We start from the raw sequence: 27,011 nt of genomic DNA, 5'->3' as shown, positions 1-27,011 counted from the left end.
TAACAAAGCAAGGGAGGAGGACAAAACGGAAGCCCCATTAAGTGCAAGTCAGCAGGGAAGGCCGGTATCAAGCAAGTGCCTCGTCCTGCGCAAGGCAGGGATTGCAACACGGGGCTGTTTCCTCACACCAGGCGTTGTGTTTGTCCAGGGAAGAGCAGCAGCAATCCCAGGCAAGCCTCTTCCACCTCCCACCACGCTCAGCAGAACAGAGAGGCTTGATAGGACACGTAGCCTGCAAGGCAACAGCATCTCAATGGGAACCTGAACCCATTCAGTCCCAGATTCCCAGTGACACCTTGCGATGTGGCTTCTCTCTTGGCTCTGCAGCCAAGGGGAAGCTAAACAAGATCCTTTGGCAACCAACACGCGAGGAATTGAAGCACACAGTCTTACCAGTTTACAGAAGTTTTTATTGTTCATTAGGGAAGCTTTTGTGCAAAAAAAAAAAATATCAAGACAATGTGTTTTGTTTTTTCAGAAAGCAACTGCACGTTCCCCCAGCACGACTCAAGCGGGTCAGGTGCCACAGTCCACAGGAAGGAAGAAAACTACAGGGACTCCCAGTGGCAGCACAGGATTTCCCCAGCTCACCTCACCCCGCAGCTCGCCAGCATGGATCCCCCACTGCTAAAAAACCCCAGAAAAATAAAACCTTCCCAGCCTGTCCAGCTGCCAATGCAGCTCCACCTCCCCCCCATTAGATCCACGTTAAGAGAACACTGTCCCATTTAAAACACCAAATACCATCCTACCACACCGGGGTGTAACACAACCCCATCCCTCCAGGGCAGCGATGCCAAAGGAAGAGCCCATTCCCTATCTGCTGTATCTACCCCAACTGGGATACACCACCAGAACACTGCACAAGCCTGCCAAGACAGAAAGCTGCAGGTATTTTATATCTTTAGGGGAAATTTTCCTTTTTATTTTCTTTTGAAGCATTTTCTTTTCTTTTGAAGCATTCAGCAAACAGAAGAGACAAACCTCTGTTGCCATCTGTCAGCACTGCCCAGGCATTTAGTATGTACAGAGTAACTAAAAACCTGCACTCCAGTGGTTTTCCAATGAAAAACAGTCTGCTTGCTGCTACAGTTTTGTTACTGGAGCTCCTGCTCATCCCAGACACCACAGAAACAGCAGGAGTTAGCAGCATCTTTCTGAACAGGACTGGAATTTTCAAAGCTCCACATCTGCCCAGCTGCTCCTTCCCAAAGGTCTCCTCAGAGCTACTTTGGTGCCTCCATTTTGGGGGTTTTGATCCAGTGTTTTGGGGATTAACTTGATCAGAATTACACACCAAATCCAAGGTCTGTCTCAAGCAATACAAGATTCTCACTCCCAAGTGCCTGACATGTTCTCAGGGAAGCAGCCTGCCTTGAAGGGCTTTTTTGGGGGATTTCAGGCATTTCAATGGAATTTTAGAGAGGTGTGAAAGGCAGGCTGTGAGGTGTGCCAGCAGAGCTTCCAATACCTACTGCAGTGTTCCTACCATTTGCCATCTCTACTTGCTGCACTTCCTCAGGAGGGGGTCAGTGAGAACAGGTGGCAGCAGGGGAAACTGCCCCCGAGCCTCACAGCACCTCTGAAGTTTTAGATGACTGAAATATGCTATGAGAGAAAAAGCAGATCAAGGAACAAATGGGCAGTTTACAATAAGCCCCATTTTTCCACACATTCCACCCTCGATGCTGAACTCCCTTTGACATGTGCACAGCTCCTGCTGACTTGTCCCTCCTCCATCTCTCAACTCCTCGGCACCCAGCCCAGCTGCATGTGGGAAGCTGCAAGACTAAGCAGAATTGAGCAACTAGGATATGGAAAAAAAGGGAGTCATTCCTTAAGTACATCTGCATGCTTCAAAGGACTGACATCCCACTGAATAGGGCTTGGCAGCAGAACACCCATGCTTAGACCCGGGAGCCCAAGGAAATCAAAAGGATGTGATCAAAGGTCGAGGGAGGGTTTTCCTCAGCTATGACAACACCATGAGCCACAAGCGTGGTCGCTCCAATGCAAAAGCATGATCACTCAAATGCACCTCTTTAGGTTACCAGTGACTTTGAAAGGTGGCTGGGCACACAAAGCCCCCTCCTCTGCATCTGTAGAGCTTTGAAAATTCCAGCCGAAGGGATTCCCGGATTCAACATTATCCCTTAAGAGTTCCCATACACCGAAAATTAACATTCCAGCCAGATGTTAAAAATGCAAAGCATGTAAAATCTTCCCAATGCTCCCCTACAGAAAGACACTTGAAAGATTAGTCGCTACCCTGTCCTTTTTTTAAATTAAAAGATAAGAGCCTTGTCTCATTTCATCTTCTCTGTCATTCTTCCCAGCACCTAAAAAACACTTCAGCCTACCAATTAAAAAAAAAAAAAAAATCTACAACACACTGACTATTTTTAGGAGCATAACGAGTTAAACTGTACAATCAGAAATATCTTTGTTAAGTCAATGATGAAGATCTGATCCTTCAACAGCAGCACTGCTACAGAAGAGTTACAATAAAGGAACTTGAAGGTCAAATTGTTAACGAGGCAGAGAGGAGGGACAGGTGAGATACAGCTCTCTGCCAACCTCGGCCCACATGTTTTAAGAGCCATGGCAAACTTTCAGAACTGGAAATTCTTCTTCTAGTTCCACACATGGCGTTTGCAGTGATCAACAGCCTAAAGGGAAAGCAAGAGTTGATGTTAGTGGAAAAGAGCCTGTTTGCAAACCAGCGTGCATCTACACAATTCAACACCTGATTCTGAGCCAAGATCTCAGGAGCAAATCTGCTTTTCTTAAAATAAGTGATTTTGAAATGGACTAGAATAAATAATATCCTCGTCCCCACCCAGAAGCTTCAGGAAAGAAGGCTGATGACCCTTAGCCACTAAAGCCTGGCAGAGAAAGCAATGCTGGAAGCCAATATTTAGAGCTTGATGAGAGATCATGAGACATGGTCTGTTTGCTGCAGGACCACTGACTACATATAAAGCTGACACTGTACTTTACTATAAATTCTGAAATACCAGCAGGCAGGTGGGGATAGGAACAAAATGTAGAGGAAAGTCAGCTTTGAGAAAGCTAAAGCCTATGAAAGACCCTCTAATCAAGCCAGCACCCTACTGCTTTTTTAAACTGGAATATACCTACTTCCAAGTGTGGTAGAACCTGAAAGTGGCCATTAAGGAGCTATCAAAGATCAATAGGAAGCTCGAGGCAGAGCCCTGCTTTACGTACATTGCACTGAGCAGCAGTGTCCATGTTCTTACACCAGTAACCTGGACCCCAGACACAAGCATCGTCCCCCAGGAGAGGCTGTTTAGCTGATTCACAGACTCCGAGTTTCTGTGAAAAGAACAGCAAGAGAGAGTCAGCACCTTTCTAACTGCACCCTGAGATCTCAAGGCCATCCTTACACCTGAGTGAGTGTGGAAGCTCCACTGGGGTGGCTGCAGGAGCCCTCACGGAGGTCACAGCAGCAGCTGAATGACCAGCAATGAAGCTGGGATCTGACACGGGGAAGAATTAAGTTACCACAACTCCTTTTTCATATCAAGTTTCGAAAAACAGAGAGGGACTTTTCTCAAGAAGTGCCACTTAACCTCCCACCACATTCAGGGCACACCACACCCTGTCACTGAAGCTCAGCAGTGGCAGATCTTTCCTTTTGTCATTCCCTGCACTGGGCTGGCACTCAGCTGTCCATTGAGCCCCAGGCCTTGCACAACCACATTTGCTCCAAGCATTCAGTGTGCTGATTCTTATTCCAGCAGAGTTTCCATGTGCTGGGCACTGGAAGGCACACAGGACTGTATTAAAGCCTGCACTCAACCAAATCAAAGGCAATACTCACAGTGCAAACAAAAGTGGGATCCATCACCTCTGCCAGGAGTTGCACAACCACAGGTTCATACTGTTCCACAAACTGAACGCACTGTAACAAAGCACAGGTTGAGAGATTCTCCTGTTAGAGCCTCTGAAAGAAGAGGAATATGTGGTCTGCAGCAGGCAGGCTACCCCAAACACCTCAACAGCACACTCCAAAGGGATAAAGCAGAGGCCTGAGCTCTGCAGATGGAAAAGGACTCAGCATGGCACTTACCACACAGTTTTTTACCAGCTCATACCTGCCCGCAGCTGTCTGCAGACAGGTTATGAGGAGAGAAGGGAAAGGTCAAAAGGAAGAGAACCAAACAGGACAGACTTTGGGAAAAGAACCAAGCAGGAGAAGCTTTGACTGCAAAGCTTAGTCTCTGATCGTGGAGATCACTGCTGTCCCAAGAGGAAAGCACAGGGAACCAGCTGGAGACAAACATCCTGAGCAGGACAGCAGCAAAGCAGCAACAACTCCCAAGCACTTTTACCCAGGGAGTTCCTATTCTTTTCAGATCAGGCAGCAGCAGGAGCACTTCCCATCAGGAACAGTCTCTCTCCCTCTAGTGGAGAGGCCGTCTCCAGAGCTCAGGAAGATGCTGCTCTCAGCAGAGACTAAGGGCACCATTAATAAATCAAGCACAGCTATTAAACAGCCTCGCAGTAGGAGGAGCTGTTCCACAGCTGCTTTAAGTCTGTATATTCTATTGCTGGTAAACTTACAAGCAGTTGCCACTTGCTGGCACTCAGCAGCCACCTAATAAGATTTCCAGGTAAATCTTGATAGTGGTGGTCCCACAGGTGTCTCAGTGGAATTAAGCCAGCCTACTTCCAATTACTCCATTAATCCCCTGAACAGGATCAGTGTTGAGGGAAAAATAAAACCTTCAGCTGTTCCCACCCACTGTTCTCAGAGGATTACCAGGCAAACCTTTCCTGACTGCAAATTAGTACAACAATCCAGCCAATCAATTCAGGTCTTTAAAAGCCTCCATCTATTCAAAGGACTGCCAACTCCCAAGGATGGGAAGTGAGAAAACCCTCTGCACCCCAAACTTCTCCCAGCTTCTAGCTGAGAAGACTATTGTAAAAACCAACAAGAGATACTGCTCTCTAGTTTTCCCAAATGCTCTGCAAGATGCCTCTGCCCATGGGAGGAGGTTACAACTAGACAGTCTTTAAGGTCCCTTCCAACCCAAAGTGTTCCAAGACTCCATATTTCACCCTTCTGTTCACCTCCATCTGCCTTGTCCTGACTGGAAGGCAGGCTGCCACACAGCAAGGCCTGTAAGGTCATTCCACTGGCTCCGATCAAGCCTGTTCTCTCTTTTTTTGTTCTGCTGCACATTAGAAGCTGTTGTGCTAACAAAGGGGAAAAACCTGGGAAGGATCAGGTTGCTGGACAGAAGCCAGTCCCAGCTGCACCTGAGGACAGTTTGTCTCCAGCCATGGACAAGGCATTTGGCCAAACACAGAGACCTCTGTTATGAGTACCTGGTCATTTACAGCAGAAGTAGGGACACTTGAGAGATGGACCTAAAATTAGCATGTAGACAAAATATCAGGTGAAACACACAGAAAATGAGGTTAAGCATAACTGTCACTGTAGGACCCATGTAAACACAACAAATCAACAAGGACAGTTCCCAACCCTCAACAAGACCACTGCTTTTTAGTCAGCCTCCTGCCCAAACTCCTTACCTGATCACTGACAGACTGTGGCAGGAAGTGACACACTTTTTCCAGTAAAGCTTCAATTTCAGCTGTCGTGGCATTCTTCTCTAGCTCTTTGTCTGCATAAGCCACCACCATCTTGCAGATATCACAGAAGCCACCTGCAGGTTTCACTACAACTGAGAAGGAAAATAAAAACACAAACCAAACATCAGCACTTAGGTAGTTCCCCACCAAGTAGGAGGCAGCAGCCATCAGCAAAGTGTCCTCAAAAGAGATCTCATCCCAGGAGAACCGGCTCCTTTTGAACACCAGACTCCTCACTACCCACCTGGCTGCTGTGGAAGCTTGTTGGCTGCACAGCATTTCAGCATAACACACACAGCTTCGGGATTAGTTGCCTCCAAGAGCATGTCAATGACAGCCTGGCCATAGACCTCTATGAAGTCCTTGCACTGGTCTTTGACACTTCCTGGGAACAGGCGGCAGACCACTTCCATTTCATGCACAATCTCCTCCTGAGGCACAAAGGAGGGCGAGTGGCAAATGAGGGACAGAAATTTCATAAGCGTGTCTTTTCTGTCCCACCCAGAAGTTTTGCTGTCATGAAGACAGGCAATAAAATTAAACTTCCCTTCCCCCTCCAACACAGCCCCCTTTCAGCCAAAGCCTAGGAAGAGGTACCATGCCCACCACTTACACACCTCTGTCTTGTTGCTCTCCAAGAGGCCAGTCACTTCTTTCACCATGGTCTCGCATATTTCACACAAGGAAAAAGTTTTCTCTTGAACTGAGGCCTTCTCTTGAACCGAGGCCTTCTGAGTACACAGAAGAAACACACAAACAATAAATCAGCACTGGACCACACTTGACAGGGACAATTCCTGAAAGATCAGTTTAACAGCATTCACGTGCAGCACACTCCTTCACCTACAGCTGTACTCCAAAGGTCACACAGAACTCAAGCCCAACATCAAAGGTCTCAGTAAAAAGCCCTTCTGAATGAACAGGCACTTTGTATGACTAATTAAGACTACAATCCCCAGGCTGTATTAAAGGAGGGGAGTTGAATTTAGCAGACACAAAGAAAAAAGCAATTCTACAGAGACAGAAGTCAAGGGAAATATATAGTGGTTTTTAAAACACATTAACTGAGGACAAAATTTCCTAGAATTGAGAGCACCCTCCTGATTGCAAAGGAAACCTTTGGAGAAGCCAAGGCACTTCTTCAAACTCAGAACTTCAGCATTCTGACTCTGATCTGTCACCTGCACAAGCAGAGTGCTGCCCCATTATTAAAAGGGATCGAAGCATAACTTCAAACATAAAGCAAAACTCAAATTGAGCAATTCACATTTGAGGTGTCGTTCAGAACCGCTGGAACAAGAGTTCCCATTTCAATCCTGAAGCATTACCTTGTAGCTTTGGTTCAGTGTAGGCTCTGTTGTTCTAACAAATGAAACAGTTCTCCTACTTCACAAACCACCATCAGAAACAAGAGGAGGCCAGGAATTTATAGGCAGGGAGACTTGGATTATTCTGTGCATAAAAGCTCATATTTTTCTGTCAGTTTGTTACACTAAAGCAAAAAGGAAAGCAAAGCTGATAAGTACAAAAAGTCAATTTTACCTCCACAGTTTCCATTTTCACCTCATGAACCACTTGAGCTGGCACCAGAGGCTGAAGGGGGACAGACTTCACAGAAGCACAGAACCCAACCATGGCACAAATGTCCTTTGGTTGCTGGAAAAAGATGCATAAGCGATTTTTTTAAAGTCTAGAAGACTCTGCCCTTTCTACAGAGCCTGTGAGCAGGAACAGAGAACAAAGTTTTAAAAGGCTCCAACACAACCAGAAGTTTCACGACTACTTCTACTCCAAGTATTGCCAAAGCATTTGATATGGTTACAGGCAGGACAGCTACCAGGTGAAATTTAGTAGTTCCTTTTAAAGAGGAAGAGGTTAAAAACCTCACTTAAAAACCCCATTTACCATCAGCCACACTATGCAAGCCCTTCAAAAGGAGTTGACTTAAGAGCTACCAACACCAAAACAGGCCACCAGCGTCACTTAAGACCTGCATCCACAAAGCTGCTCCCCAGCTTTAAGTAATCACAAAGAGGCCAATTATCCTGACTTCAGAGTTCACCCAAAAGCTGAAAGAAATGCCTAGAAAAAAAAGACTTCTTTCCTCATCCACAAACTACCTTCTTTAAAGCTGCCAGTAACATCATGTTCTGCAAACAGAAACAGTTTCTCCCATTACTGAACACAGCCTACAAGAAACAAAAGTTAAGCTTGTTAAAACCTTAGCCTAACCATTTTTAGTGCAATAACTGTATTTCCAGTGTTCTTTTCACAGTAAGAGAACAGCAAACAGAAACAAAGTCTTTAAAAAGGCTTTCCAAGTCTTTCTCAAAGGTTTTGGAAGCATACACTACTAAATGCAAAAATAAATGCTGGACATGAGGCAAACTGCACTAAGGAGGCCACATGATACCCAAAGTGACAAAGGCTGTACAGAGCAAGACACAAAACTTGAATTTCCCCACCTGAAGTCTACTTAAGCTAAAAAAAGAGACCCTTGGTCCTACAGGTAATTAGAAGACCGTATCCCACCCTGTCACAAGCTTCCTACAGAAGAGGCTTATGCCAGAGTTAATACATCACATGCCACAACCTCATGCACAGGCAAAAGCAGCATCTCAAAGACACTGTGCTGCTTCAGACTACTCCAGGCAGCACCTTTAAGTCAAGCCCTTTGGTTCATGCATTGTAAGAAGCAATTCTAGATATTAATGTTACAGCAACACCCACATACACACATGTTCTCTCACTGAGAGATGACAGACACAAGGTCTCACAGGTCTGGGTGAATTAAAAGCCCAAATGGCTCTAGGAAGCAGGAGCCTAAAGGCCTCCCACATCTTTTCAGTTCATGTACTTTAAACATCTATACTGTTGTCCTAGATTTAAAGGTTAACCAAGAAGAGACCCCAGGACAGTTTTGCTCAACCCCCTCTGAGCCCAGACTTTAAGCCAGCAGCTGACAGGAGCCACTGGCATTGCTTTGTCCACATCTGTCCTTCTTCTAGGAGAGGGATCACATTTCCTGCTCTACTGGCCAAAGCATAATCAAGCTGAAATCTTCGTAGCACAAGCTGGTATCTGGAGCTGGAAGTAGGACTGATGCACTGGAAGAGGCCTAGAGTCTTTCTCTGTTTTAATGACATAAATATCCCTTGTATCTGTCAACACTGAGTACAGTCACACCATGTACACAGCTAATAGAGCAAAAAGTGAACTACAAGCCCTTTAACAGCAAAAGGTGAACTACAAGCAGGCTATCATCACAGGCAAGGTGCTCACATACCTGATCCTTCTGTTGACAGGGGAGATTGGAGACAGAGGAAGAAAGGAGAAATTAAAGATAACAGTTGAGAAAACACGTCAAGCACTTGGAACTGCACATATTCTTTCCATGAAGATAATGGCACATGACACAGTCCCCACCCCAAAGATCCTTAGCACTGATAACTCACATTTAATTGCACAGTGCTGACCAGCATTACTCATTTGCAGTTATTAAGGCATCCTGGGCAAAAGACTACCTCCAAAGAGTCTGGACAACACTCGGATGCAAGGTGTGGTCATAATCCAATTTCAGGTACTAACAACACACTGCATTACAATGCTCAAAATGAGAAACCAAGTGTTGCTAGAACAAAGATTGACTTCCCTCCCAACAAATGCTTAAGAAACAGGATGAGCTTCTAAGTAGCCTTTAGCAAGTGGAAACAAAAAAAGGCCACTGTGTTGCCAAATTCAGGTTCAAGTCGGCCACATATTCTACTCAGAAATTCACCTATAGTTTGTTATGTTACTTGTGGCATCTAGGGACTGCATCCCCTAGGAAAGGCTTTTTTGTTTGTTTGTTTTTAAGGTTGTGAGATCACAGCACATACAAAGAGGTGCTATGTAGGTGGTCAGAGGGAAATGTATGTTGCTGCAGAAGATCAGAGCTGGTGCAGTACTACTCCCTTTCCATGGGTCCTATCAGGAGCCCAGAGAGCAGGGGCCTCCAGATAGCAGCTCCAGGAGAAGGATGTTTAGTCTTGCTTCAGGAAGAAGCAACACTTGAACTGATTTTGCAACACTGTGACAGACAACTCTAATATACTCTAAGACTGGTGGGGAGGGGGGAAGTGGTGTAAGTACAGGACTGAGATAAAAAGAGTATAAAGGAACACGAGTAATGTATCTTCCACATTTCAAAGGATTCGAGTGCCTTTTGGACCACAGAAGTGAATTCCTTGTGAAACGAAAGGCAGTGCTAAAGAAAGCATTCTGAAACTGAAATCAGCATCCAATTAAATGCCAAGTTCAAAGCATCAACATCCAGACTTACAGGGCTCTCCCCAGAGCTTTACTGCAGTACGTGATCCCCGTTTCCAAAGAAGTTGGCTACACAAATCAGAAAAATTAACTGAGAGCAAGTACTATATTCTGCTGATCTTACCATGTGCATCATCATCTGGATAGCCAAGTCAGAATATTCAGAGACATAGGTCTTGCACTGCAGGAAGGGGGAAAAGAAAGTCTTGTGACTATCAAACCACTTGTGCTGTAGAGTTCATCTAGAACTTTCTAATACATCTCAAGGCATTAATTTACCTGCTCTACTTAATAACTATTCTGCTGTCTTTCAGAGCTTGACCCAAATACAAGACAGCATTTCAGGTTACACAATCACTTCACAAATAATTGCTTATCTGAGGAGTCCTTTTCTCTTCCACTCAGGGCAAAAAAGTCCTCCCCCTACTGATATGACCACATTACCCTGCCAGATTGTTTTGGTGAAAAAGGCCCTTAAGGGCTAGAAGCAATCTGGAGCATCCTTCTCCTCCTCCCCGGTCCCATACACCCCCCTCACCTTTCCTGACCATCAAGTTTATAATTTCAGTGTTACTGTCATACTATGTAACTATTATACCGTGTATCCTACACGGAACACAATCCCCTTTGTGTTATTAAATAGAGAATACAATAGAGGGGATTAAGGCCCTGAACAAACTATTTTGTGTTTGCATTCAGGAACAATTTTTTTTTCCAACTAAAAAGGACAGCTCACCATATCGGACATTCCGGGTCCCAAACGGTCACACTCCTCCTTGGCATGAGCAACCAAAGACTTCACAAAAGATGAGTTTGTCTTCACAGCTTCCTGAACATCAGTGACCAGCTGAATGCAATCCTGGCACACATCCCCACTCGCCTGGACAAGGAAGGAAAGGAAACCGAAATTGACGTAACTTCTCATAACATGTTTTAGAAGCTTCTGTTACTACCGAGTTCTACAAGCTATTTTGAGCTATTTACAAACCTTAGCAAATAATCTGTAGAATACTTTAAAGCCTGAGCTAATAGAGAGACAAGCTACTGCTGGTATCTGCACCAGCCACTAGATGGAGATTAGGTACATACTTGGCTTCAAAACCGAGATAACAGTTAAGATACCCAATCTTCAGCATCTCTTGGTTTTCTTACAGACCACAGCGGGAAGGTTTCCATATCTGGCATAGATCTTACCAGCTTCACCCACAGCAGCTTGTTCTGCACCCACACACTGTTTAACTCCCACACTCTGCCTTGCTACCAACACTCAGCCTCTGCTCCCAAGCTCATCGGCTCATCTACTCCCCTTTGTCAACTATTTGTTCAACTATTTGTTCTTTTCCGATCAACCTCTACATTCAGAGAGACAAATGCTTCCCCCAAAGGGCACAGCTGTAGAACTTAATCCAAGATTATACACAGGGTCCACACTGGAACAGCCCTGCACCCTTACCTTAGGCTTCTGCTTGGGTTTGTCCTGAGGGTAGAGGAGAAGAGGCACGTTAGCCATGAACGGGGATGCCAGTTCAGAGAAATCCAGCTCTGGAATCTTATTGGTCTGGAGCTGTTTCTGAAGCTTCATGGCTGCAAGGTGCTTCTGAAGGGACTGGCACAGGGCGAGGGCACTGCACACAACCTCAGGTTTATCCTAGGGGGGACAAGATACACTCATAAAGCTCCAAACTCACATCGCTTTTGTATGAAGTTTAGAGTCACTCAGCTGAAATGTGACAGACGGGGAAAATGTTTCACAGCAAGGAAGCAGGCTTCAAACTCACACTACTCACTGCAACACCAGTGATCCACACAGGATTGAAGGATCATATGCACAATCCCATGCAGAAGAGAAATTTGGGCATCATAGGAGCGTGACTTTTAAATCCAGTGGTTGAAAATTTTCTACTTACTAGCTCTTCTTTGATCATATCCATGATAACTGGTAGGTAGGAATCCACAATTTCTTTGCACTCAGACACCAGGCCTTGGTCAGGAAGAAACTCGCACGTCTTTTCCAAGTAAGAGCGGATCTCCTCCTGTGAAAGATGAGATAGGCATGGATAGATTATCCCTCTCTCAAATGCTCTTTCCATTGCCAAAATGCACAATACAAAGCCTAAAACAAGCTCCTTGGACTCAGATAGGTCCAGGCAGTGGGAAGCACAACTAGACTGAGGTTTTACACTGTAAGTCTATTTTCCCCAGTCCTGACCTTTGATGAGACCCTGTCAAAGTGAAAACATGCAATACTGCTTGCAAGGCCTTGCCAGAGTAGAACATTTACATTTAAAGAGGAGGAAGTGAAATTATGGACTAGGGGGACAGTTACTTGTTTATACAAAGTACTCACAGATTGGTAAAAGAAAAAGGGAGTAAGTGCCCTCAAAACCAAACAAAGACCAGTTGGTGTAATCGTCCACTTCTAGAGTCTGCAGTATCCCACCTTTTAAGGCTGATGGCCCATTGGCACAAGAACAATTTTATTAAGCACCAACAGTCAATCAGAGATGTGTTAAAGCATGAGAGGCTCTAGAATTTGCTAATTTCTAAACCAGTAGAGGCTGTTTAAAAGCCTTTTCCCTTTCAACATCTGCTGCTTATGTTAGTAAAACAACACAGCCAATTGTTCCACCCCCTCATCACGAGATCTTGTTAGATCCACGAAATCAAAGTGTGTTTTGGGGTGAGGAGAAAGGGAGCTCTGCTTACCTCAGTGCCATTATCCTTCAAAACCTTGCCAGCCACCGTCACAAGCTCCTTACACAAGTCACAGGGGATACTGCTCTGGAGAGAGAAGCAGACAGTTACTCTGAGAAAGACTTAAATGCCAAATAACACAAACAGCAAGCACTGTGTTTAGAATGGAAATTAAGGAAGAAATACTGGCTGAGGCTGGGGTGGGAAGAGGTGTTTCAAACAAAGAGTGAGGCTATCTCAAGCATGCCCAGCTCCAGTTTCTTCAGTAAATCAACAAGGCATGAAGAAGCTGGCATGCTACCACCTATCCATTTCAACTAGTCCCAGTCCCTTGAAGCATACTGTACCAACAAGCCTTCTCCTGAACCTTTTACCTTACTCTTCAGAGAGTTCACACTTGCTAGAACCTAAGAACATTCCAGGCAACTTCCCTCATTTTAGTTGTGCTCTGAGATTCCTCCCTTCCCCTAATTTCCCCTAAACTGAAATATCTCAGTAGAGACATAGTCAGTGTGGACTGAATGCCTCTGTAAGTAAAATGCCTTTGGCCTCCCTGGAAACAATACCCCAAACTACAGCTACACCTAGTAAAGCAGCCCTCACCTTTAGTGCAAATGCAACTCGAAAGGCTGCACTAAATGTAACATTTCTACCACTATTTGTCATGGCTTTCATAATTTAGCATATGCTGGAACATGAACTTTTGAGAAAGACCTAAAGAAGCACACAGCTGTTTTCGTAATAACTCGTTGCTCAAGTGGACTCCATGAATTAGGGGTCAGCAATAAAGAGGAACGAGTGAAATCCACTAGCTCCGTTCCATACATTGCTCCCTGATTGTGCAACAGGTCACGGGAGAAGTCAGCAGACAAGTTGTGCAAGGCAGAGCAGTGAAGAGCAACCTTTATCTAGCACCTAAATTAAGGCACAGCAATCAAAGCAGAGCCAGATGTAACACTTAAATCCAATCAGAGACTTGGGAAACCTTCCTCTGCACGTGGGAACCAGCCACCTCAGCTGCAGGTGGTGGGGGAAGAGGTGTGAGCAGTGGGTACTCACTACAGCAGGCTTGTTCCAGACGTTCTGCTGGCAGTGCTTCACCGCCCCGCACTGCGACGCCGTGCGGATGCTCTGGCACCACACCTCCGGCCCCTTCACACACTCCTTCTGCCACAGCACAGGGCTGGCCACAGCTGCCAGAGAGAAAAAACAACCATCCTTCAGTGATTTCTGCTCCAAAGCAAGCAGGTTAACGCTGCGCAGTGTAACCGCCTCCTCTCCAGTACATCACTTCGGTTTATTAATGTTTTTTAAGCACATTTCAATCCAGCAATTTGAGATGAAACACGAGCCCCCAAACACCGATTTACACAAAGAGCGAGAAAAACCACAACAGCTGAAGCTCCTTCGTGAAGTCCCTGAGTCTCAGCACCTTGGTATATTCCCACCATCAGCCACCTTTTGTTAAAAAAAAAAAAAATTCCAACAAAATACAAACTGCCACTTTACTTAGCACACAAGAACTATCAAATGACTTGAAACAGGGAAACTGCTCATTGCAGAAATCTACACTTCGAACAGCTAATTCCCTAGGCTACAACCTCCCTGTTCTCCTGTTCCACTGTCACTTCAACTCTGAACCAGCCTGGAATTGCTGTCTGCATTCCTCCTCCCACGTGAACCACCCTGTTCTCACACAGCTACTGAGAGAGGGAGGAAACTCACTGGATTAGAAGCCACAACAATGTACACATTACATGGAAGACTTAAGAGCAGGTACACACCAAAACACTGATGATAAACAGAAGGTTTTAATAAACAACCCAAGGAATGTTCCATCATAGTTTTTAAACCACTAAATCTATTTATACTTGTTTTGGTTTTTTTCTCTTGGTCAGCAATTCAACTGTGTACAGAAATATCTGTGGGGGTGAAAAGAAGTATCAGTCCTTATCTGGACATGACCTCCCATCCCACATGGAATTGCCTTCCAAACCTATAAAGTTTTCAAGTAAAACACAGAATGCCATTTCTGGACAGTTTTCCTAAGGAAATGTAAAACATCTGCACTATGAGTAAGCAATAGGAAAAGTGAATCAGCTGCACCTTTTTGCTGACTTTCCAAGCTTCTTTTTTTTTTTTAATTGTGCTGTCTGGACTGGACGCCCAACTGCTCCCAGGTTCTAAAACCATCCTATCTGTCAAGCAGGCTCAGTTTCTTCAGCAATGCCCTATGCTGCACTAACCTATGAAGAAACAACTCCTATAATCCTACAGCAAACAAGTTCCAACAAAATCTACCATGGTCCAAAGCCTACAAGGCACTGCTGTCAAAGTTCACAATAACAAAAACATCAAAACAAAAAACACAAAGCCAACCTGTTCTAAGCCATTACCTGTACAGGTGTTGTTGAGGATCTTTACATCAATGCTGTTTACACATGACAAAATCCTGTAAAATTACACTGTCAGCCAAGAGGCAGGAGTTAAGCTGTTTCATCCCTACAAAGTTCTAGTAAGGTTACAGAAGATGAACTTTTCCATTTCTCATGTCTTGTTCTGAGCAAGCAGGGGATCGATGTAACAGCTGAATTACAAGCGCACGTACCAGGTGCACAGCCACCACGCATCAAACAGCCACACAAACGCTGCTTTATAGGTGGCATTCTGCAGCCTTCTCAGCTGTTGATTTAATAAAGCCTGTTTACACTGGATTTCAGAGGAATGACCCATTTATTTCAAGAAAGACGTGCTTTGAACCCTTAATCTTTTACACAAGAGCTTGGAGCTTGCCACCCTCTCTCCCAGCAAAAAGCCCTGATTGCACATTACTGCTGAGCAAGACAGCACACCAGGACTGCTTGTGAAACTGTAGGGGGAAAAAAAGACTTCAAAGCTCCTAATAACGTATGGTCAGCAAAATATTTACAGCCTATTCTAAACTCCAGCATTATGGATCTGGGAACATAAGAACAGTTGATTTTCAAAGTCAGACTGGCCAGCCAAAGAGCTGTCAGCTCTGGCAGGGTGACAATAACCAAGTATACACTTGGTTGAGGGAAAGTTATTCTTCTCTTTTAGATAATGGCATTGAACAGTGGTAAGAAGGCTCTGGAAGGCAGAGTCAAGCTCTGAATAAAGTAAAGCAAGACCTGGACTTTAAATAGTGGAATTAAGGGCTCCCAACTATTTACAAGTAAAGCTTTTAACCTACGCCTTTATTTCTGTAAATCAAAGGAAATTACTGCCCCTACATTGAAACTTACTGTAAAACTCCAAATCTAAACTATATAACTGAAATTACAGTTATTCCAAGCAGTTTCTCAAAATCTTGATCTAAGAGAATGTCTAAAAGCCAAACTGAAGCATTTGTGCTGTAACTTGCACTGGTTTGATCTGCCTCTTAATGACCTTTGAGGTTCCTTTTGCTTCTTTAAGATCCTGTCACTGTATGACTTTTCAGATCCATACCAGCTTCAGCAGAATGTCCAACAGCTAATCTTGCTGCTCCTTCCTCATAGTCTTAATAACAGGTCATTAATAAGTGCATAGGGCCGAGCAAGCTTGGATGGTGGCAGTGAGGTCCTCAGGACGTAGGTTTAATTAGAGTGACCTTCTCTTAGATGGATGGCCTTACAGGGCTAAGCGAGCTCCATCTGCCCGGGTTTGGGATTAGAGTTGTCCTTCTCCTAGTATGACTGCCAGAAGGCTAACAAGCTCATCCTGCCCAAGAATGTAGTGTATCTGGTCCTAGGGTTTTGACCTGCCTGGCATGGGTGACCCTACCGAAGGCATGGCTCACAACCACACAGGGGTACACAGGTTTCATTCCTATTAGAACAATTTGGCCATATCTTACATTTACTACTTTGCTATCACCTATCTATATACAATCTCCAGGAAATACCCAGGAACACCCCTTTGTCCTGACCACCCTGTCAGGGTGTAACAGAGCAAAGCAAATATATCCAGAACGTGCCGAAGCCGGGCAGTACAGACCTGGTGTTTGTTCTCAGACAACTGCAAGAGAAGTGTAGGGAACAGAACAAAGGTCTCTGTGTAACCTTTGTCAACTTCACCAAGGCTTTCGATACCGTGAGCAGAAAAGGTCTATGGCAGATTTTGGAATGTTTAGGTTGTCCCCCTAAATTCCTTAAAATGGTCATCTAACTCCACGAGGATCAGCACGGCCAAGTCAGATATGGTGATGCACTTTCTGAGCCCTTCCTAATAACTAATGGTGTGAAACAAGGCTGGGTTCTCGCACCAACCCTATTCACAATCTTTTTCAGCATCATGCTCCAAAGGGCCATGGCAGACCTCGATGATCAGGACGGTATCTACATTCAATACTGTACTGATGAAGCCTTTTCAACCTAAGGTGACTGAAGGCCCACACCAAGACCTTAAAACATCTTGTCCGGGAGCTGCTTTATGCTGATGACGCCGCCCTTGTGGCCCACACAGAAGCAGCTCTGCAGCGTTTAACATCCTGCTTTGCAGACACTGCTGAGCTCTTTGGGCTGGAAGTCAGCTTAAAGAAGACAGAAGTTCTCTATCAACCTGCACCTCAGGAAGTCTTCCTTCATCCCCACATCACCATTGGCCAATCAGAGCTCAAATCAGTCCAGCAGTTTAATTACCTGGGCAGCCTCATCTCCTCGGATGGTAAGATTGATGGAGAGATAGACTAACAGGTTAGCAAAGGCATAGAGAGCTTTTGGAAAACTCCATAAAAGAGTTTGGCGAAATAAACACCTGAAGAAAAGTACAAAGATCAGTGTTTACAGAGCCATAGTGCTGTCTGCTCTCTTATATGGACCTGAATCATGGGTCATCTACCGCCACCACCTGTGACTCCTAGAACGCTTCCATCAACGCTGTCTCTGCACAATCCTAAACATCCACTGGTCAGATTATGTGACCAATCCATCTGTTCTAGAACAAGCAGCAGTCACAAGTATTGAGGCCATGTTGCTGAGAACACAGCTGCGCTGGGCAGGGCACGTCTCCAGGATGAAGGACCAACCACCCCCTCCCTAAGATCCTGCTTTATGGTGAACTTGCCACCGGCTGCTGCGTGAGAGGAGCCCTGAAGAAAAGATACAAGGACTCCCTGAAACAACATCTAAGCCTTGGCCATACTGATCACCATAACTGGTCTACTCTGGCCTCCAATCGGGAGGCCTGGAGACACACCATCTATAACACTACGGATGCTTTTGAGAAAGCACACAGGATCACTCTTGAGGAGAAAAGACAACACAGAAAGAATCGTGCCCTGCAGAATACACCACCTAAGGAGTCTTTCTGCTGTGCCTTTTGCAACTGGACATGCCTGTCTCGTATTGGCCTTTTTAGCCACCAACAAACGTGGGTAGAGCCCTTCCCAAATCTTTGTTTGCGAAGCCTGGCCATGATGATGAATAAGTGCATAACAAAAATACTACACTTCAGATTTATTCTTACTGATCAGCTTTTTTGGCTGTGTATCTTTAACAAACTCCGTGCTGCATGGCTTCTGTATCAAACATGCTCACACAGTCACAAATGCTCTGACTTGTTCACGAGGAGAGGGGGAAAAAAAGGCTTAAAATCAGATTGATCTTTGACAGTGTATTAACTAACCGATGCCTGACTTCTCTGCTTCCCTGCATCCCATCTCACCAGCTTGTAAGGAGAAAAATGAGGAGTTTCACAGCCACATTTTGTTCAGATTCTGCTCAAAGCATTGCCACTGGGCACAAAGTCACTTGGAATTTGAGAATAAGGGCATTAATGCTACCTGCCACTCCCTACAGAGGGCCAAAGACAATCTCAGAAGAACTTGGAAGCAGAAGGGACAGTGAGGCATAAGAAGAAAACTGTTCATAAGCCACTAAACAGTGAAAACTAGTTTTAGGATGGAAGCAAGCACTCCAAACACTTTCTCACTGGTATTATTTAAAGTCCTCACTCCTGCACAACATCAGAGGACGAGGAGATGCCACTATACCTACAGACTTCTAGCAAAAGAAGCCCACAGGCTCAGGAAACCTGATTACAGCATGAGATGAACACTTACCTACAGAAACAGAGAACGGTGGAACAGCAGTGCGCTTTCACCTGCAAATGACACTGGGGAAGTTCTTTCCTTCTGAGAAGACAACTCTAAATTCCATGTTTTCAGTACAGATCATTCTGGTCAAACAGTGACCAGGTAAATCTGTTTGTCCGGGCCTCACATGGCTGGCACGTTTTAGAAAGCAGCTACAGAACAAAGACAACACACTGATCATGGCTTCTTTTCTTCCATCTTCTACAGTGACTTCAAACAGAGCTAAATTTGTATTAGTTTATTCTCTATCACGTGGGAATACTTTTGTTAGATGTCTAATATGAAAGGATGTACCTTCATTGCAACAATATCCACCACCCTTCCTTTCTGAACATCCTGGGTAAAAAAAAAAAATTAAAAAACTCTGCATTAATTCTGATCTTGCAGATTCAGAAAAGTACAGCCTGAAATGCTTTACTGTTCCCACTTTTCCCCTTTATCCTGTTCTATTTAATTATGAAACAGCATTTTTCAATCATATATTAACTTACATTACAACAAAGGCAAATATGCCAATGAAATGTGTTAAGACCTTGTGCTGTCTCAGAACAAAGAGTTTTGACCCTTAACAGTTTTCTTCCTTCCAAACAGCCTTTGCTGCAAGAGGTGCAACACCTAAACATGGCACTTCACATCCCCAGCAGCAACCCAAGAGAAAGCAAAGCACTCTCACTTACAGTGACAGCTCTCAGTGCTTGCTGGGTTCACCCAAAGGGATAACAGTTACCTCTGGCCTCCTTCTCTTTTATATATTGTTCTTTATCTAAGGTCATCCGTTTTTAAACAGAATTCTCCTTTCTCTGTAGGTTAGCTCTCAACAGTCACACCTCATGCCCACCCAGATCTGCCCTCCCCTTTCCTTGAAGTTCTTGCAAGCCACTGTTTTTAGAGCACTGAACAAGTTTATCTGTGAAGGCCAAGGTCTTTCTTTAGTCATCCTCTTCACTGGTTCCTCCCTCCTTGAACGGCTTCAGAGATATGGCTTCTTTAATTTAACAAAAAACGGCCTCTGCTCTACCAAGATATTCCTAAATTATGCAGTGCAAGAAAATGGAGGAGAAAAAAGATCTATACCCACCCTCACCTCTGTGATGCTCGTGTCTAACAGACAAGAGAAATCCTCTCCTAGAACAAGCGTTGCCCCAGAAAGCCTGAAGCCCAACAACACGATCAAAATACTCCAAGGGTAGAAGGGTAACAGCAGAAAAGGAAGGAGAATCATTTGATTTGAGGCCCAGGTCAGCACCCCAACACTGTCAAACACCAGGAACACAGTCCTGCAAGTGACAGTTGCCAGGAATCCACATAAAAACCAGTTTAAAGGCCGTGAAGATAAAGGGAAACCTGCAACTCACTCCCACAGTGGTTCTAACCTATTTACTTCAGCAACTGTGCATTGTTTCACTTCTCCAAATCAGCAAATGCTAATGTTCACCTCCTTCCTCCACACTTGGATTGGCAACATGAACATACAGACAGGCTGAGGGCAGCAGAGGTGAGAGCCCCCTCAGAAAATACCACCTTTTCTCCTTGGAAAGCCTACAGAGCCATGCATGTGGAAGCACAGCTCAGTTCATCATTCCTCTCCAGGAAACAGGAACCTAAAATGTCTTACAATGGCTGTAATGTCTGGATTACCATCCTGCAAGGACAGCTACAGGAAAATCTTGAGTCTTGAGAAAAACCTTCCATTCCCTCAGGCATTTTTATTACTCATCTTCCAGGGAGAGCCAGCCTGAATTTTTTCCCCGAGATTCTCAAAAAAGGATCCTAAGAAATCCCATCCAAAGCTGTACTGAAGCTACTAATGAGACTTCTGTGATTGTGCTTGAAAGTTAATACCTTAAATAAGTTTCTATGAACAGGGATTTGAATGGGCCAGACCAGATTCGCTGAAGAGCCGAAGGATGAACCAGAAAACTATCACCCAGGACACAAAGGAATTCAACTTGAAGGCTTCAGCCTCCTCCAGACCAAACTGTTAGAAAACCCCTGCTGTAACATGGTTACAGAAAAATTAACCTGTAAATTGGGGGGGGAGACCCAAAATAGGAAAGCACTGAGCTGCTCTTCACCTCATGGGGTTGAAGTCAAATGTGGAAGACAATTTGGGGTGCTGTCAACTCTTATGCCTTAACAGTCTAACTTGTCCAAGTACATTAACATATTCAGCAGGAAGGGATTTTTTTTCCAAGGTTTCTCGCTTAGTAATGTTAAAACAAAAAAAGGCCATTCCTTATCTCCCAGAAACACCCACAGACCAAGTGAATCTATCAGTCTCTGCCACTCTGTGCTCTGTTAGTGACTTTTCCCCACTCCTTTTGAGAACTGCAAAAGCCAAGTGTTTTTCAGTTAAAGAAGTCAAGAGGGATCAACTTCTCACCACCAAGTCTTACAAAGTGTCTACAAGTCAAAGAGTGACCTCAATCTGAAGTTATTTGAAGGGTTCAATACTCCACAGCCTCTCTGGTCAGTTAATGAGTAAAACTTCAAAAGCTGTAACCACATCACACACCAGTGACTCTTGCCAGAGGGCTACTACCCTCTGGATTAATGAGGCAGTAAAGTGACCACAATATTTGAGAGATTATGGGCAATTTACAGAAAAATTAGATGAAATCTGGCTGGCTGTTATTAGCATTCCAGTTAAAATTCAGAGTCTTCCTGTTCCACATCTACTGATGAAAAACCAAGCACGAAACATTTCTAACCAGTGTGATTCAGAAGAAATGAGTTAACGACCACAACCAGGCTCTTCCTCAAAGTGGGGAGCAGGTTCTCATTTTGGCACATGCCTCTGCCTCAGGTGCTCCCTTGCTTCCCTCAATAGCAGACAAGTAGGGCAAGAGGAGCAGTTCGTGTATGTACAAGAAATCACAATAAAGACAGCAGAGAACTGGATGAGCTGAGACAGTAAAATCACCTCTACTGTCCCAATAAATTGTCCCAGTTACTGCAAAGGTTGCAAGGGGATAATTTCCAGACAGGCCAGAGGTCACTGTCAAGCAGGCCCTGGCTTCTGCCTGAGATTCTTCTATGACAGAATCTACAAGAGACAACTGGATGCTCAAGGGCGTCTGGTAGTCAGTCAGCAGGAGACAGTGGTTCCATACAATACGTGAAGTATTCCCAAAAAGTTACGAGAAGCACTTTTCCCTGCAGATCCCTGTAGAAATACACCACAACGTGTTGGACATACTTATTGTCCACGTCCATTATTTCTGGTTTTGTTTTGAGAGGGTTTTTTGGGGGAGGAGGATGGGACAGATTTTGCGTGAGTCTCTGCAGGATTCCTGTACTTAACATCCCCCTTTCACCAGGCAAACATATCCACACCACAAAGAGTGGGGATATCTGCTATCTGACATCTGAAACCAAACACTGCCCCACGACCAAATACAGAGAAGCACTGCCCTAAAATACACACACTTCAAAGACCACAGAGGCAGCCCTTTTAAATTGCAACGAGAACTCTGATATCTTAATAGCAGCAAATTAATTGGGGGGAAAAAAAAAGCTGCTACATTAAAAAAAGTAAAACAGAAAGTGAAAGAGTAAAGAAAAAACAAACAATCCCTCTTTTATGTCATACAGTTCTAAGGCGTTGCCCCAACCTACTTTGAAGAATCATATCTACCTGAGATACTGAAACAAAAATCCAGGGGCAGGCAGCAGCAACTGGCCCTGGTTCCCCCACAGGTACAAAATAAAAACCTTCCTGCATTTTCTACCAGAAAAACCTTTCCTGAAATAGCTCAGCCCAACCTCCTGGAAAGCCTCAGCCGCGTCAGGTGACACAATGAGTTTTGTTGACAAGCTCCCCCTCTCTTGCTCCACCCTCTCCATCCTCTGGGGGCTCGGAGGCTCCCAGAACAGCTCCTCTGTGGTGCGTGGAACAGCACAACCCGAGTGCAAAAAGGCCGCACTGGGCTCGGGCAGCTCTGGGGATGTGATGGTGCATTCACCAGGCGTGACTGAGCAGGAAGAACGGCCTGCTCAGCTCCTCCAGACACAACCGAGAGCCACTCTTTCTATTTATAAACCTCGGCACACACGGGAGGGATTGTGCAAGGGCAGGTTTACACAGGGCACATGACTGGTGCGCTATCAAAGCGCCGCTGCGTTGTGACGGCTGGGAGGTGCCTCAGACCCCGTTATTCCTCCAACAAACAGGGCCTTCATTTTTATATAATCACAGAATCGTTTAGGTTGGAAAAGCCCTCCAAGATTGAGTCCCCACTGTGACTGATCCCCACCTTGTCACCCAGCCCAGAGCACTGAGTGACACATCCAGTCATTCCTTGGGACACCTCCAGGAATGGGGACTCCACCACCTCCCTGAGCAGCCCCTGCCAAGGCCTGAACACCCCTTCCAGCAAGAAATTCTTCCCGATATCCAACCTGACCCTTCCCTGGCACAGCTTGAGGCTGTTTCCCCTAGCCCTGTCCCTTGTTCCCTGGGAGCAGAGCCCAACCCCCTCCCGGCTCCCCCCTCCTGTCAGGGAGTTGCAGAGCCAGAAGGTCCCCCCTGAGCCTCCTCTTCTCCAGGCTGAGCCCCCCCAGCTCCCTCAGCTGCTCCTGGTGCTCCGTTCCCTTCCCCAGCTCCGTTCCCTTCCCTGGACACGCTCCAGCCCCTCCATGTCTCACTGGGGTGAGGATGCAGAACTGGACACAGCCCTCGAGGTCCCTCAGCGATGACAGCACAAGGACGGGCACTGCCCTGGGCCTGCACCCACACCATGGCTGAGACAAGACACCTTCCACTCTTTTTTTAATTTAACCTACAGCAATGGGCTGCACCAGCCTGGCATTTATTGTTAGGAACCACACTCATAACCAGAACGAGCCTGCAAACCACAGAACACAGTCCCATTATCTGCTTTATCCACATCCTCCAGAAAATTCAAGCCAGGCTAACTTAGCCTTCAAATTTCCTGTCACCAGATGTTCTGACCAGCGTTTGCTGGAGGAATTATATACTAACTTGAATCTTCCCTCCTTCCAAGGTTTAAGTCTACTATTTTGGGAAGGGGTATAAAATAATCACATCCTCAAAGTTTGTACTTTCCACTCCCAGCTTAACTTTCATTTTAGAAAGAAGGGGGGGGGGAATCAGAAACTGACTGCTGTTTTAACAGCACGCCCAGCCTCCCTCCTTTCCTGGCCTCAAAGACAAGCAACAATCAGAGTGTGCATCAGTGGTCCAGAGATGCCAGGACCTGTCCACCCTGCTTTAATTCCTTTGTGCATCCCTTAAAGGGAAGATGCACAGAAGCCCTGTAAGTAGGTCAACCAAAAACCCTCATGGCCTGTAAGCCAGCCAAGTGACTCCATTAAGATACGCCAAGGGTGGCTAAATTTTTACACAGATAATTAACGAGCTTAGGTAAAACAGTGTTTCAGGTTGTCACAGCAAAATCTTCAGAAAAATCTGCATGATAAGAGAGTCAATTAGTATTCGTCACAGAACCTTGGTGGAGAAAAGATAGGTGTTTATTTGTGTTAAAACAGGGACTTCCTAAAGAAAAACAGGCCCGACAAGTCTCCTGCCACACTCAGTTGCATACCATGCCTTTAACAGGTAGGCCAAGTGAAGTCTTGTTGCTGAACTGGTTTCTCATTACAATTTCCCTAAATACACTAGTGGGAAAGCTGGTGGATACTTCAAGGTGAATCCTTTTCACTTTTAAAGCACAAGAAGCTGCAATGATTTTAGCGATTTGGAAACGGTCCCAGCAGGAGTGGTAAGTGATGGCAGCTAACTCAGTGCAAAGCAGACTCAAAAGACACTATTAACGCAGATAAATATGCAGAGTGAAAGCTGATATTTGCTTTCTTGCTTCCAGCCTGAAAAGTCTGAGGTTCTCCATTACACTGTCATATCGGCATATTAAATATTATCAGTCTATCTAGGGGAAGGTGTCCCTGTACATGGCAGGGGGGTTGGAAATAGATGACCTTTAAGGTTCCTTCCAACCCAGGCCGTTCTATGACATTAAAACTACAATAAAGCACAAGACTAATGTATAATCATGAAAGATTTCATAGGCATAATCTGCTGTCCTCTGCCAGTTGGTTATTCCTGTGGCCTTTAAACAGCCGGTCAGGCTTTTTTTTTTTTTAGTTGACTTGTGAAATGCTGCAGGTTAAACTTGTAAGTAAATAAGCTCTAGGATTACAGTAGTCCCAATTAGAAGAAAATTCTCCGAGTAATTGTGCACATCACTGTACAAGTCCCTCGATTTGGGGGGTTCTAGCTATTCCATGCCACAACCCAAAGGTGTATCACCACTCCTGTCAGACTACACATCGCTTCTGTCAAGCCTCTGCGATGCACGAAACACAAGGACTGCTTGTTCTAACCTCCAGTCCTAGTGCTAAAAGGAGAATATCAGCTATCACCCCCCAGCACTTCCACTGCTGCAACAACAGGTAACGAGACAGCGAGCAGCAAAATTAGTGGAATTTTCCATCTGGAGTAATGAAAACACACTACAGCAAAGGCTACCTCTCGCCATCTGCAAGAGGATTAGCAGCCATCTCTCCCTGAAATGACGAAGATAAACAGCGCTGCTGGCAGAAAAAGCAGTCCCCACCGACACGGTGCCTGAGACGCCCGATCCGTGTCGGATGTGGACGCGCAGGATCAGGAAGTCATTTCCACACCAGCACCGGGAAAGGCCGGTTCCTCACCGGGACCACCCCCGACCCCCCTTCTCCCTGGCGCTATTTTTGGGCGATTCCCCCGCCGCCGCCCCAAACACGGCCCTTCCACCACAACCACCCCGAAGGCACCCTCGAAACCACCCCATCGCCGCCGCCGCCTCCTCTCTTTGGGATCCGGTCCTGCCGTGGGAACACAAACAGCGTTAGGACCGGCCTCCCTCCCTCCACCACCACCACTCCACTCCCCCATCCCGGGCACGCCGGGAGCTGAGGGCAGCTCTCCCCGGGCGCGGCGGGGAAGGGGCCGGGGAGGTGGAGGCAGGGCTCACCGGCAGCGAGGAGCCCGAGGAGGCTGAGGAGCAGCAGCCGCGCCATGATCCCGTTCCGTGCCCGTCTGCAATGCGGCGCCGCCGGCACCGCCCGCCACCGCCCTTATATAGAGCCGGGGGGCGCACGCGCGCACGGCGCCCCGCCCCCCGCGCAATGGCGGAGGGGGGGGGGGGGCGTGAGGGGCGCGAAATGGCGGCCGGGAGGGGCTGAGGGGAGCGCTGGAGCCGCGCCTCCCCGGAGTCCCCGCCGCCTGAAACGGCGCTGTCTGCAAATAAAAAAGCCCTCACAGCCGAAAAAAAGACGCCTTTTGCCTCCACGGGCAGTAGAGCCCCCAGAGGGGGCTCGCGGGGTCTGATGGAGGCGCACACCAACATGGAATGAGAGTGTTAAAGGGTTGAAATGGACCTGAAAGGTCATCTCACTCCAGCCCCCCTGCCATGGGCAGGGATGCCTCCCACTAGACCAGGTGGCTCAAGGCATTATCCATCCTGGCTTTGAACACTGTCGGGGTTGGAGCATCCACAAGCCCCCTGGGCAACCTGTGCCAGTGTCTTAACTGTGCTCACAGCAAAGAATTTCTTCCCAATACCCACCCTAAATTTATCCTCTTTCAATTTGTAGCAATTACTCTGTGTCCTATCACTACAGTTCCTAATGCAGTCTCTCTCTCTCTGGCTTCCCGGTGGCCCTCTTCAGGTACCAGTCAAATTCTCTACACGACCAAACATCACACCTGACATCGTTTGACATGCTCCAGCAGCGCTTTCCACTCACAAGCTTCCTACCTCACTACTTGCAGTTAGGAGGCAAGGGGGGGGTGCTGATTTTTCCTTGCTGTGCAGAGAAGAATCCAGCTCCCCATTGTCACAGGGCAGGTAGGTATCCCTGTGGTCCAAATGAACAGCAATTAAGAACGACAGCCTGAAATGGCTTGCTATCTCCCTTGCACTGATTCAGCAACTGGAACAACAAACTAACCCAGGAAAAAAAAGATAATGCAGCGTTTTCCTGACTGGATCAACAAACCAAACCAGCTCAGCTAAAGGCCTGAGCTGGTCCCTCATGGGTTCTCCAGGACTGTGCAGAGCTGCCAGACCAGCTCTCCTCTTCTAAACCCACATTTAAGGCTTGCTGTAGCTGGAGGAAGGGTCCTTGATAATGCTTCTCACAGCCTGGAGAGCTCCACTTGGGTATCCCCTGCAGCATCACCACAACACACACAGGCTCATCACATCTAAAGTGCTTGCCATCTGCCAGACTTATCTTGCCCATTTCGTGGGGATCTCCAAGG

General features: G+C 46.0%; 1 protein-coding gene across 11 annotated transcripts; it reads right to left on the bottom strand.

Moving 5' to 3' along the window:
• Window positions 1-389: 389 nt before the first annotated feature.
• PSAP (prosaposin) lies at window positions 390-25,814 on the bottom strand. 11 transcript variants are annotated; one of them, XM_027660907.1, is made up of 16 exons: window positions 25,720-25,814; window positions 13,687-13,820; window positions 12,640-12,714; window positions 11,841-11,966; window positions 11,387-11,581; window positions 10,670-10,813; window positions 10,058-10,114; window positions 8,912-8,920; window positions 7,168-7,281; window positions 6,243-6,356; window positions 5,870-6,056; window positions 5,566-5,717; window positions 5,359-5,400; window positions 3,845-3,925; window positions 3,229-3,336; window positions 390-2,669 (listed from the first exon to the last, which is right to left on the bottom strand). In XM_027660907.1, the coding sequence occupies exons 1-16, from the start codon at window positions 25,763-25,765 to the stop codon at window positions 2,634-2,636; spliced, it is 1,620 nt and encodes a 539-aa protein (XP_027516708.1). In that variant the 5' UTR covers window positions 25,766-25,814; the 3' UTR covers window positions 390-2,633. The 11 variants fall into 11 exon arrangements, with proteins under 11 accessions (XP_027516708.1, XP_027516712.1, XP_027516709.1 ...); XM_027660911.1 differs by having other exon boundaries at window positions 6,243-6,338; XM_027660908.1 differs by having other exon boundaries at window positions 8,912-8,917.
• Between the last annotated feature and the right edge of the window lie 1,197 nt (window positions 25,815-27,011).

This window comes from Corapipo altera, unplaced genomic scaffold (genome assembly GCF_003945725.1).
Source record: "Corapipo altera isolate COAL_440 unplaced genomic scaffold, ASM394572v1 133, whole genome shotgun sequence".
Taxonomy (NCBI): domain Eukaryota; kingdom Metazoa; phylum Chordata; class Aves; order Passeriformes; family Pipridae; genus Corapipo; species Corapipo altera.
This window is presented reverse-complemented; position numbering and strand designations above follow the sequence as displayed.